At 43.4% G+C, this 13,994-nt stretch overlaps 1 protein-coding gene across 2 annotated transcripts in view; it reads right to left on the reverse strand.

Moving 5' to 3' along the window:
- Positions 1 to 8,378: 8,378 nt before the first annotated feature.
- GTF2H3 (general transcription factor IIH subunit 3) overlaps positions 8,379 to 13,994 on the reverse strand; it is a 35,570-nt gene continuing 29,954 nt past the window's right edge. For both annotated transcript variants that reach the window (XM_073627035.1, XM_073627045.1), the window contains 2 exons: positions 9,087 to 9,123; positions 8,379 to 8,984 (listed from right to left, as the gene is read on the reverse strand). In XM_073627035.1, coding sequence (XP_073483136.1) covers positions 8,915 to 8,984; positions 9,087 to 9,123 — 107 coding nt within the window. In that variant the 3' untranslated portion in view covers positions 8,379 to 8,914. The remainder of the gene's footprint in view (positions 8,985 to 9,086; positions 9,124 to 13,994) is intronic.

Raw genomic sequence — 13,994 nt, forward strand, 5'->3', positions numbered from 1 at the left:
TAGGGCAGGTTAATCCACCATCCAGCTTTGCAGCCTGAAGTGAGGCCCTTGCAATTCTCGGGCTCAACCCTGCCAAAGGAAGGAGGACACAAGTGAATTAAATTTAGTAAAACGTTTCTTAAATAAAAAGATTGGGGAAGCTCGGAAAACGTAGAGAAATTTGGGTAAGTATATAATTTTAAAAATATTTACACGTCCAATTAAATTTAGTGGTAGTGAGGCCCAGGAGCGTAGCCTGGTCTCCATTTGTGTTATAGTCGGGGTAATATTGAGGGTCTGGAAACTTGATAGGTTATTGTTAATATATATTCCTAGATATTTGAATGTATGACATATGGTCAACTTAGATCGGGCTAGGTAAGCATCATCCCTTTCAGGGCCTATAGGGAATGCAACAGACTTTTCCCAGCCAATTCTCAGTCCCGAGGCCCTCCCAAACTCCTGCACAACCTCCAAAGAGATAAAGGACTGCTCTGAGCCATCCAAATAGATCAAAGCATCATCTGCGTATAGAGAGATCCTCTCCGACAGCTCGCCATAGCAGATGCCTCCCACTGTCACCGTCTGCCGCACTGCCAGAGCAAGTGGCTCAATGGCTAGTGCGAACAGAAGTGGCGAAAGTGGGCAGCCCTGCCTGGTACCCCTCTGCAAATTAAACATGTCCAACACATCTTTATTGGTACTTATCCTTGCCTTGGGGTTGGTATAAAGCAACCTGACCCATGCAATAAATTGGATGCTAAAACCCATACGATGCATAGTTTCCCAAAGAAATGACCAGCTAACCCTATCAAATGCTTTCATCACATCTAGTGATAGCACCAGTCCGCTCCTCTTGTCAGTGGCAGCCCTGTGAATATGTAAATAAAGGCGACGAATGTTGTCATATGTACTCTTCCCAGGCATGAACCCCGTCTGGTCCCTGTGGACAAGATGGAGAATGACCTTTTGTAGTCTTAGAGCTAAGACCTTCGCTAGTATTTTAACATCGCTGTTTAGTAACGAGATCGGACGGTATGACCCACATAATAGTTTGTCTTTGTCAGGCTTGGGTAACACTACAATGAGGGCTTCTGTCATGGAGGGAGGAAGTTCGCCCTCCTCCATTGCCCAATTGAAAAGGGGCAGTAGTTTCTGCGCCAATTCATCAGCATATGTTTTGTACCATTCAGCGGGCAAACCGTCCAACCCAGGAGTTTTATTGGGGGGTAGAGAGCAAATAGCGTCAGTAATCTCATCGATTGTCAGAGGAGTGTCTAGTATGGAGACGTGGGAGTCTTCCAATACAGGAAACTGAAGGGAGTCAAAGAACCCCAGTGTTTCCACTTCATCCGGGGGAGGGGGGGCTGCATATAAGTTTTGGTAGAAGGACTAAAACGTCTGATTTATGGTCGATGGATCTGAGGTTACAGTGCCATTAGGCAATTGAATCCGTGGTATAGTCCTGTCTATATATTCAGTGCGAGAGAGAAATGCTAACATTTTACTATTTTTCCCACTATACTCATGTAGCCTGGCAGACAAGTATTACTGCTGAGTCCGCGTTGCTTCCACCCTATGGAGATCCAGGGCCCTGTGCGCCCCCACCAGAACTCCATGAGAGTCCGGGGTGGGGAGCGCAGAGTATTGGGCCCTAGCGGCCTTCAGAGAGGACTCCAAGGCCAGAAGAGCAGCTCTGGAGGACCTCCTATGTTTAGCAATGTTATAGATGTATAAGCCCCGTACAGACGCCTTGAAGGCATCCCACGTAGGGCCAAAAGAAGCTGATCCGGCGTTGTCCCCCCAATATAGGGACATGTCACGCCGGACCGGCTCTTCAAATTCGATAGTGGATATCCAGAGGGGACTGAGCCTCCACAACCAAAAGGAGGGTCTGTGGCCAAGTAGTAATTCAACACACAGGGCGGAGTGGTCAGAAATCGTCTGAGATATGTAGTACATTGTCTGGGTATATGAGGCCAGGTCAGAAGTCCCGAGGGCGTAGTCCAGCCTGGAAAGAGTACGGTAAGACCGGGATTGACAAGCGTATTCCCTGGCCAAAGGGTTTTGTTGCCGCCATAGGTCAATGTATCCAAAGGAGGTACACCACTGACAAAACAGCTTAGATTCATAGTGGATGGGTTTCAGTCTATCCAAGTTAGGGTCAATTACAGAGTTAAAATCTCCCACAATAAGGGTGGCTAATGTAGGCAGATCAGAGAGTTTTGTACACAGATCTGTAAAGAGTGCAGCCGTGACAGGAGGGGGAGCATACACTACCACCAAAAGTAACGGGGTGGCGTGTATTTTGCATTGAAGAAAAATGTACCGCCCATTAAGGTCTAAAATCATTCTGTCACATGAGAAGGGGAGGCCCTTCCTTGTGAGGATGGACACCCCCCTGGCATAATTAGAAAATGTGGAATGATATCCGTGCATAACCCAGTGTTTTTTTTAAGGCAAGCACTTTTGACCCCATAAGGTATGTCTCCTGCAGGCACAGTATATGAGGCTTATGTGTCTTGAGGAATTCAAACATGGAAGCCCTTTTAAATTTAGACCCCGGACATTCCAGGAAACACACTTGACCAAAGACATATTAAATTATTGAAAGTCAACAAATCAAAGGTGTTGTCACGGCTGCATTCCAAGAGGAAAGACACAGTGAGAACTGGCAGTAGCATATAGTTAACCCCTGCCTTACCCCAAAAACCAGGAGCAGGCTTAGACCGTGAACTGCTAGTAAATACTAGAAACATGGCCAATACAGGCAAATCAATGAAAGAGACTTAAAGAAAGTCAGATGTCAACCAAATATGCATACAAGTAGCAGCATAGATCCCAAATTGAGATCTTGTCCTCTTGTGAAAACAGGTAACTTGAATCACCTGCCAGAGGTAAAGGCCCACTGGCCGGGAAGAAAGAAAACAGGAAAAATAAACTTATTTCCAAGAGAATAGCCAGCTCAGGTGTCCAAGGTCTGGTCAGACATTTGACCCAGCTGATGCAGAGACTCAAACCAGGAAAGAGGATTTGCTGGGGTTTGGAAAAAGTGCACCTGGCTTTGGTGCACAACTCTCAACGTGGCAGGAAACAGCATAGAGTATTGGATGATCTTCCCCCTCAATTTCAGCTGAATGTGTTGGTACTTGGCTCTTGAGGCACGGACCGCCGGAGAGTAATCAGGAAACAGAGACACAGATGCATTGTTGATCTTTAGGCTCCCGTTTATGCTGCAGCACGCACACTAGAGTCCCTGTCACGATAATTGAGAAGACGGATTACCATAGTGCGGGGGGGGGGTGTTGCCTGCAGGAAGTGGCCTGCCAGGCACTCTATGTGCACGTTCCAGAACAAAACAGGGGGATAGGCAGTCTTTACCGAATTCCTGGGTAAACCAGCTTTCAGAACCCTCGACCCGCTCGGGAAGGCCCACCAGACGCAGGTTATTTCTGCGCAGACGGTTCTCCAAATCGTCTACCTTATCCTCCAGGGAAAGGATTTTAGTGTAATGCGTCTTTTGGGTAGCTTGGACCGGGCCGACAGCATCTTCCAAGTCGCTAATACGGCGTTCAGTCTCAGAGACCCGGTCCCTCATTTTATACATGTCCTGGCGCATAATTGTTATGTCCAGTTTAAGTTCCTCCACTTTCCCCATGATATCTGAGTGCTTTACCTTAATTAGTTTAAGGACATACAGCAGGGTAGGTTCCGGACCGTCCTCTAGGCCATCATCGCTGTGGGGAGGGATGACCGATAGCGCCGGGGGTGCCGAGGTCCCGGGAGAAGGCGGTAGTGAGGGCTCAGGCTCCTCTTCAAAAAGATCCGGCGTGGATGCCAGGGACGAGTGTGGGATGGTGGAGCGGTGGCCATCTTGACCGGAGCGTGTGGTAATACTCATCCTAGCCGGGGGCTGTTTCTTTCGTTTTCCCATCCACCAGAATCCCCCAGGAATGTTGCAGAGTCTTCCCCAAGCATACAGGAGAGATTTCAGCCGAGTTTGTGTGGCAGGTGAGGAGGATTACACAGGATTGTGCAGAGGGATCACAGAGCTGCTAAGAAAGACGTCCGCTCACATGCTGCGTTAGGCCACGCCCCCTTATAAAGTACATTTTAATTGAAACATAGAAGAGTGACAGCAGAAAAAAAAGACAGAGGTCCACTGAGCCTGCATAATTTTTTTTGTCTGATATATAGATTGCATTGTCCCAAGCATGTTTAAATCCCTGTGCTGTTGACTGACTCATTACCCCTGCTGGAAGTATGTTCCAAGCATCAACTACTCTTTTAGTAAAATAATTCTAAGATTCGTTTTTAACTTCCCTCTTGCTAGTTTAATTCACGTCATTGTGTTCTTGACCATCGCTTCAAATTGAAAATACTGCTCTTCTGAACCTCATTTAAGCCTTTAACTACTTGCCTACTGGGCACTTTTACCCCCTTCCTGCCCAGGCCAATTTTCAGCGCTGTTGCTCTTTAAATGACAATTGCATGGCCATGAAATGCTGTACCCAAACAAAATATTTTTGAGACAAATAGAGCTTTCTTTTGGTGGTATTTAATCACTGCTGGGTTTTTGTATTATTTGCTAAAATAAACAAAAAAAAAAAAAGACCGAAACTTTGAAAAAACAAAAAACAAAAAAACAGCTTTTCTTAGTTTCTGTTATAACATTTTGTAAATAAGTGATTTTTCTCCTTCACTGATGTGCGCTGATGAGACGGCACTGTTGGGGCTGCACTGGTAATCAGTGCAGAGCTCCCCTGTGAGGAAAATGCCGCTGATCGGCTTTTGTCTCCTCACAAGCTGTCAGTGTGAGGAAAGGAATGCCGATAACCGGCATTTCCTTGTTTACATGTGATCAGCCGTGATTGGACACAGCTAATCACATGGGCAAAGAGCCTCGTCATCCACTCTTTACCGAGATCGGTGATGTTCCGCGTCCCAGGGACAGAGCGCACCCACTGATCACCTCGCTGCGTGGCGGGAGTGGGACAACATCATATGAAGTTGTTCCAGAACAATAGAGCACCGCCCGCCCGTCATTTGTCAATAAAGCGGACGGGAGGTGATTAAAATGGAACTTCACTCTCCCAATCACATTGATTATTTTTAATCCTCTTGTTGCTAGCATTAGTGAATTGATAGGAAAGTATATCATACTTGTTTTAAACTTTTTTTTTTACATTTCTTCAGCTACTTTCTGATTTCTTGCCTAGGCAAATGATGTCATACATCCCAGGAGTCTTCAGGAGGGGAGGAATTTTCTCACCTAAGCACACTCTCCTGCATGCATGCTTGAAGTAAGGGTAGCTACATGAATCATTTGCCCTTACTCAAGATGGCTACGGCCAGAAATGTTAGGGTTTTTTTTCTCAAAAAGTGATTTCTCAACAAAATAAAGTATTAACACATGGATGGATGGGGGAGTTTGCTTTGAATATTAATAATGAATTTAATAGCATTTTTGGTTTGCGGGTGCTCAGATGCTGTGAAGATCCTCTTTAATGTATTAAAAAATTTCAGTCATGTCTTCCCTTTCCCTTCTTTCCTCCAAACTGTACATATTACAGTGCCTTGAAAAAGTATTTATACCCCTTGAAATTTTCCACATTTTGTCATGTTACAACCAAAAATGTAAATGTATTTTATTGGGATTTTATGTGATAGACCAACAAAAAGTGGCACATAATTGTGAAGTGGGAGGAAAATAATGAATTACAAATATCTGAAAAGTGTGGCATGCATTTGTATTCAGCCCCCTTTACCCTGATACCCCTAACTAAAATCTAGTGGAACCAATTGCCAATGCCTTCAGAAATCAATTAGTAAACGGAGTCCACCTGTGTGTAATTTAATCTCAGTATAAATACAGCTGTTCTGTGAAGCCCTCAGAGGTTTGTTAGAGAACCTTAGTGAACAAACAGCATCCAGAAACAGAATACTTTTTTAAGGCACTGTAACTTCAATTCTCTCCTGACATATTTTATCCCTCAGGAGGTTTCACCATTTTTTTGCCTGTATCTGGACTCAAACTAGATTATCAATATCTTTTTATAAGTGAGGTATACTGAACTAGACACATGTTTTAAATGAAGTCTAAGTAAAGATTTGTACATGGAAATCAGCACCTCCTTCCTCCTGCTAGTGATCCCCCCAGTAATAAAGATCTATTTAATAGAATCAGTACCTCCTTCCTCCTGCTGGTGATCCTTCTAGTGATACATCCTAGATTTCTAGTCCCCTTTCCCATAGTCGGGTCACGCTGTTTGCTAATTCTGCAATAATCTGAAATAAGTACCTCCAAATCTTTTTCCACTGTAGTTCTGATCAATACTGTATCTCTAATATTGTACGCTAGTAAGGAATTATTTATTCCCCAAGTCCATTGTTTTGTATTTAGAAACTTTGAACTGCACTGATTTGACCCATCTTGCAGCAATGCCAAATCGTGTTACAAACACCTCCAGGAATATCAACCCCATTGTACATCTTTGTGTTAACAGCAAAAAAACATACCTTACCCACAAACCCTTTAGTTACATCACTTAGGCAGCAGGTCCATTAGCAGTAAAGGGCTGCTAGTTTTAGCAGCCCTTTACTGCTGTTTAAGCGCAGCTTTTCAGCCGCTAACGGGGCCCTTTTAACCCCCAAGAAGGGGTTAAAAGTGCCTGTGTTGCGGCGCTTCAGAAACACTGCCCATTCATTCCAATGGGCAGGGGCGGTGTAGGAGCACTGTATACATCGCTCCCGAACCGCCCCAAAGATGCTGCTTGCAGGACTTTTTTTCCCATCCCACAAGCGCACCGCCCCAGTATAAAAGCACTCAAGCTTTCACACTGAGGAGGCATGAGAGGTAGTTTTAAGGCGCATCAGTGTGAAAGGGGTCTTGCTGTACACATAGATTACATAGAACAGGACCTAGTACAGCGCCTTGTAGTAAACCACTAGTAACCAATCCCTGTTCAGAATGAACCCTATGTTCTGAATGTGAGCAAATTTAAAATGAACTTAAAACAGATATATAAACTGATCAGAAGGTAAATGGCTTGTTGATATATTAAGCCACAATTTGTTCATTGAAGGTTTGTGGTTAAAGAGATCCATTTATTTTTATTCCTGATGTATTTAAAATATCTGAATAAATGTACTTTATTCCATACTCTTACTCTTGGACCTCTCCACTGCCTTTGTCACAGTTGACCACCCCCTCCTCCTCAAAAAACTCAATTTGCTTGGTATCCATGGCTGTGCTCTCAGTTGGTTCGACTCTTACCTATCCCACCGCACCTTCAGTATCACTTGAAACTCCACTTCCTACTCTCCAATACCTTTTACCGTTGGAGTCCCCCGAGGTTCTGTCCTTGGACCTCTACTATTCTCAATCTACACATCCTCCGTGGGTCAGCTGACAGCCTCCCATGGCTTCCGCTACCATTTATATGCTGATGACACCCAAATCTATCTCTCCACCCCTCAGCTCACCCCATTAGTCTCCACTGATTTACTATCAGCCATATCAGCCTAGATGTCACACCACTTCCTCAAACGGAATCTATCCAAAACCAAGCTCATAATATTTCCTCCCCATGTGCCCCTTCCCCTGACTTCTCTGTCAAGATCAATGGCACAACTATCAGTCCATCCCCACATGCCAGGGCGCTAGGGGGAACCCTAGACTCTGAAATGTCCTTTCAAGTCCACATCCAATCCCTGTCCAAATCATGCCACCTTAGCCTCCGCAACATCTCTAGAATATGCCCCTTTTTAGCCAATGATATCACCAAGCTTCTAATTCACTCCCTGGTTATCTGCCGCCTCGACTACTGCAACTCCCTCCTCATTGGATTACCTTTACATACACTATCCCCCCTTCAGTCCATAATGAATGCTGCTGAAAGACTCATCCACCTTACCAACTGTTCAGTGTCCTCCACCCTTGTCACCTCCTCCCATGCTCGCCTCCAGGATTTCTTCAGAGCTTCTCCCATCCTTTGGAACTCCCTACCCCAATCTGTCCAATTGTCCCCTAATCTTTCCATCTTTAGATGATCCCTGAAAACCCTTCTCTTTAAAGAAGCCTATCCTGCTTCTAACTAATACACTTTTTACTCAGCTCATCCCCTACAGCTATTACCTTTTGTATCAATTGACCCTCCCTCCTAGATTGTAAGCTCTAGCGAGCAGGGCTATCTGATTCCTCTTGTACCAAATTGTAATGTAACTGTAACGTCTGCCTTCATTTTGTTAAGCGCTGTGCAAACTGTTGGCACTATATAAATCCTGTATAATAATAATAATAACTGCTATTTTGTAGTGTTAACTAATTGACATCACTCAAAATATATAAGAAAAAAAGTAAATACAAAACATTTTAGAAATAACTGTACTTACTAGACTTACTTAATATCTTGTTTTTATTTTTACAAAACATATACATATAAATAGCCGCAGTAAATAAAAGTATCAAGAGCAATATTTTTCAGTTGGTTCATTATTTTCATATATAAGCAGCAGTCATTTCTGCTAGCTATGGTACGAGTGTTGTCAGTTTCTCAGAAGTGTCATTTCATAGGATCTCGTCTATTAAAAAAAATTCTGTGCTGCCAATAGCAGCCAGACAAAATCAAGTTGTAATACTTTAATGCAGATAAAAAGGCGAATTGCAGATTGTGGATAGTTGCTATGGCAACACACTATTTACACTTGAGGCACAAAGATTTTCATGTTGGTGGTAAAAAATATCACAAGATGCATGTGCACCTCTCATTGCAGATTTTCAGTTGCCATGTTGTCCTTCTGGCACTGGAATGAAAGCCTGTCAGCTGTCTGATGTTTTTCTTCTAATTTATGATATGGTGTTATTATTATTAATGATCGCTGAGAAGTCAATGTAAAACCTTGTTGGTCATCTCTATAGTAGCTGTACCTGCCTCTAAAACATAGGTTTTAATTTCTTCTTTTTTGCCTTCATAACTGGCGGTAAAGAGATCTTAAATGCTGTCCTGTTTAGAGAGAAAAATGTATTGGTGTAAGAGACCAAAATTTGTAAGTGATGACATTATTTAGGTATACTTTATAAATGGGTAGAAGTACGCAATACTCACTCGCAAGTGGTACAGATGGGACTAAAGTTGCAGAATACTAAAAAGAAACAATAAAGACTGTGGTCACTGGAAAATGTTCAACAGTGGATTATAAGATGGATGTATACAAATTCTTTACATCAACTTTATCGACAGCCAGCCATATGTTTAATAGTGCATTGTAGAAAAGCGGTAAACATAAGGTAAAGTTCTGAAACCTGATAAGCAGGAAAAAGATACTGTAAATGCAAAGCAACATATTGGATATTAACAGTTTTCAAGTAACATAAACACCTCAAGGATTTAATTTTCCATGTTGACCGGGGTGTTCCATGAAGGTAAAAATTATTAATGTATGTCAATATACAGTATAATATATATATATATATATAATAGTGACAGTACAAGACTGTCACTACGAAATTGATCCTTTAACCAGTTTAATACCAGGCACTTTCCCCCCCTTCCTGCCCAAGCCTTTCAGCGCTGTTGGTTTTTAAATGACAATTACTCGGTCTTTCTACACTGTACCCAAACAAAATTTCTTTATCGTACATCATGGGACACAGAGCACCATAGTAATCACTATGTGGGTATAGAGGCATCTTCAGGTGATGGACAGTGGTATACCCAATACAGGAAGTTCACTCCCTATATAACCCCTCCTCCTACCAGGAGTACTTCAGTTTTTTCGCCAGTGTCTAAGGTGTTGGTCACGAGTGAAAATGTGCTCTGAAGAGCTCCACTGGAGGGATCCTTGCTGGATTTAAACAGCCTCCAAAGACCGGATCCATCCAAAGTGCCACTGAGGCCAAGGTAGATGGTACCCGGGCCTCGTATACGAAGCACAAGGTTTTGCCTGTAACGCCTTTCTTTGAGGGCTGGACCCCAGGACTTTTTTGTCATGCTACATTACCTAAATTTTTTCCTGGCGGGGTGCTAATACAGGTCCAAGGGAGTGGAACCCCTATAATAGGGACCTGGTCCTTGAAGGTTTGCTAACGCAGCCCGCCGTGTTGCGTGAAGTTTGGATCTGTCTGTTACAGCAGTATCCTGCAGCGAGGATAAGGTAAGAGAAGAAGCCTAGGAACTGTAAAAAGTCCACCTATGTTTTTTTCTTCCATGAGTAAAATGTTGTATGCCTTAAAGTCTTCACTAGAGGGCGTAAATGCATATACATTAATACGTTGCTTCTCAGTCAGCTCAAACAGCATGTGTGTGGTCTCAGCAACAGGGGGGATTTTTAACCAGGAACAAAGTTTGCAGCACCTTTTCAGGTCAAAATGTTCTTCTCCCCTGAGGGAACTAATGGGGTTTGGGAGATAAGCGGTTGGATTCTCCTCCCCCTCCCCCCTCGGGGGCTGCGGTGGTGGCTTCCCTATGTGTATTTTTTCCTTACATTTGCATGCCAAAATAGGCAGCTAAAGCCATAAGTTTATTCCATGTCCATACTTGTAGCCACAGCGCAGAGGACAAGAGCCTCCCCTCCTATGGGTCTGCACACACCCGAATGCCGCCTGCACGTGCAGACTACTGTCAATTTAAAGCAAAGAGAGGGGCGGGTTAGTGGCGAGGGGGCGTGGCTTTGGCGCGTCGTCGTGAGCGGGACGTAGCGTCCATGTGGAGCACACAGCGCAGGCGCCAGGTGCAGCTCACTCCTGAGACTTTTAAAAAGATTTTTTTCATTAGCAGAAGACCTCTATCAGATAAATAGCTGAAGAGATAGAAGTCTGACACACAGGACACAGAAGCGCTGGGGCACGTACAGGATGCATGCATGCATTTCCAGTACAGGAAATACATTGTTACTCAGCACCAAGCTGAAATTTATATAGCAGCATTATATTGCAAGAATATTGCTCAGCAAATAGTGCATTTACTTGCCTCTGCTTTTGTGCTTAGCACTATGACTTCCAAAAAAGACACCACAAAAAAAAGGTACCAAAAATTCCACCCCCAGGCACTGGGAACTCCAGTCGTGCCTCCACACTGTCATCCTCTCCTGAATTACCAATTATGGCAAGCCAGGGTGAGTCATTAGAACCAATTGGTGGTGCAGCTGCTTCTCACATCTCAGCCCCTGTGTTAATGACTGAAGATGCATTTTCCTCCGCCCTGCAGGGCCTAGAAGGAAGATTAGCGGCTTTAATTGCATCCTCCGCCCAAAGGGATAGGAAATGTGTTACATCCCCCTCTCCTGCCGCAGACCCCTTACTAAGGGAGCAGTGGGTACAGGATGAGGTATTACCCTCAGGCGATCAGGAAGAAAGGTAAACCGATTACTCCTCTGTGGAGGAGACAACAGTGGATGAACCTTTTTCAGCCTCGCAATCTGAGAAATTGCTGGTACAATCTCTTACAGAGATGGTTCGTTCCTCTTTCAAGCTACCCCTAACGGAGTCAGCTGAAAGCTCTGTTTCTTCTTTAGGTTCCTTAAAACCTTCACAGCCTTTTCATGCGTTTCCTGTCCATGCATTATTAGAAAAACGTATTTATAATGAATGGGATCACCCGGATAAGCATTTTCTCCCTCCAAAAGAGATTTACAGCTCTCTATCCCATGGAGGAGAAATTCACCAAAAAATGGAATGTACCAGCAGTTGACGCTGCGATTTCCAATGTGAATAAAAGTCTAACTTGTTTTGTAGACAATGCACAAATGCTTAAAAATCCAACAGATAAAAGGTTGGAATTCCTATTAAAATCCTCTTTTTCCTTGGCAGGGGCCGTTAATCAGCCTGCAGACACTACAACAGGCATCTGTCAGTCCCTAAAGGACCAGTTTAGACAGGCCCTTAAGGAGGTCCCTGCACAACAGGCCCGCGATTTGGCTGAACTACCAAAGGCATCATGTTTTGCCATAGACGTCATGAAAGATTCTATTCACCAGGCATCCCGCCTTGCGCTTGTGCTAGTAGACATGCGTAGGATCCTGTGGTTAAAAAATTGGTCAGCCGAAGCACCTTGCTAAAGGCTTCTGACTAGTTTCCCTTTTCATGGGGATCGACTATTTAGGGATTATTTAGACAAATACATCCAAATGATTTCTAGAGATATATATATATATATATATATATATATATATATATATATATATATATATATATATATATCTTTGTTTCTATGAAAATTTTGTTATTATGTAGGTACAGTGGATATAATAAAAAAGTCTACACACCCCCTTAAAATGTCAGGTTTCTGTGATATAAAAAAATAGGCCAAAGATAAATCATTTCAGAACTTTTTCCACCTTTAATGTGACCTATAAACTGTACATCTCAATTGAAAAACAAGTCTGCAGAGAGCTTCCAAAGAAGATCTTATTGTTAAAAGGTATCAGTCAGGGGAAGGGTACAAAAGAATTTCCAAGGCATTAGATATACCATGGAACACAGTGAAGGCAGTCATCATCAAGTGGAGAAAATATGACAACCGTGACATTACCAAGAACTGGACGTTCCTCCAAAATTGATGAAAAGATGAGAAGAAAACGGGTCAGGAAGGCTGCCAAGAGGCCTATAGTAACATTGACTGCTTCAGCCCCGGAAGATTTTACCCCCTTCCTGACCGGAGCACTTTTTATAATTTGGCACTGCGTCGGTTTAACTGACAATTACACGGTCATTTGACGCTGTACTAAAATTAAATTTGCGTCCTTTTTTTCCAACAAATAGAGCTTTCTTTTGGTGGTATTTGATCACCTCTGTGGTTTTTATTTTTTGCGCTAATAAACAGAAAAAGAGCGACAATTTGGGGAAAAAAAACAATATTTTTTACTTTTTTCTACAATAAATATCCCCCAATTTGGCATTTTAATTTTTTTACTAGTAATGGCAGTGGTCTGCGATTTTTAGTGGTACTACGGTATTGCCACGGACAGATCGGAGACTTTTGACACTTTTTTGGGACCATTGGCATTTATACAACGATCAGTGCTGTAAAAATGCACTGATTACTGTGTAAATGTCACTGGCAGGGAAGGGGTTAACACTAGGGGGCGATCAAGGGGTTGTGTGTTCCCTTACTGTGTTCTAACTGTATGGGTATAGGATTGACTAGGAGAGGAGCCATATCCTTTTTTTCTACTTAGTAGGAACAAACAATAAGGCTCCTCTCCTCTGACAGCACAGGGATTTATTTGTGTGTTTACACACACAAATCCCCGTGCTGGCGATCGTGCATGTGATCGCTCGTGGCCAGCGGCGATTGTGCCCACCGGCCATGCGCATCGGGTCCCCGCCGTGCAGCGGGCGCGTGCCCTCTGGTGGTAGAAAAAGGGTAGGACGTACCCAAACAGTATTTCGCCCAGGAGAGCCATTGTGCCGCAGTATATATGCGTGACATGGTCGGGAACCAGTTAAAGGAGCTGCAGTAATATCTGGCAAGTACTGGCTGTGTTGTACATGTGACAACAATTTCCCGTATTCCTCATATGTCTGGGCTATGGGGTAGACTGGCAAGATGGAAGTCTTTTTTTACGAAGAAAAAAAATCCAAGCCTGGCTAAATTTTGCAAAAATACATCTGAAGTCTCCCAAAAGCATGTGGGGAAATTGTGTTATGGTCTGATGAAACCAAGGCTGAACTTTTTGGCCATAATTCCAAAAGATATGTTTGGTGCAAAAACAACGCTGCACATCACCAAAATAACACCATACCCACAGTGAAGCATGGTGGTGGCAGCATCATGCTTTGGGGCTGTTTTTCTTCAGCTGGAACAGGGGCCTTAGTCAAGGTAGAGGGGAATTATGAACAGTTCCATATACCAGTCAATATTGGCACAAAACCTTCAGACCTCTGCTAGAAAGCTGAACATGAAGAGGAACTTTATCTTTCAGCATGACAATGACTCAAAGCATACATCCAAATCAACAAAGCAATGGCTTCACCAGAAGATTAACATTTTGGAATGATCCAGCCAGAGCCCAGA

The sequence above is a fragment of the Aquarana catesbeiana genome, linkage group LG01 (genome assembly GCF_042186555.1).
Source record: "Aquarana catesbeiana isolate 2022-GZ linkage group LG01, ASM4218655v1, whole genome shotgun sequence".
Lineage (NCBI taxonomy): Eukaryota > Metazoa > Chordata > Amphibia > Anura > Ranidae > Aquarana > Aquarana catesbeiana.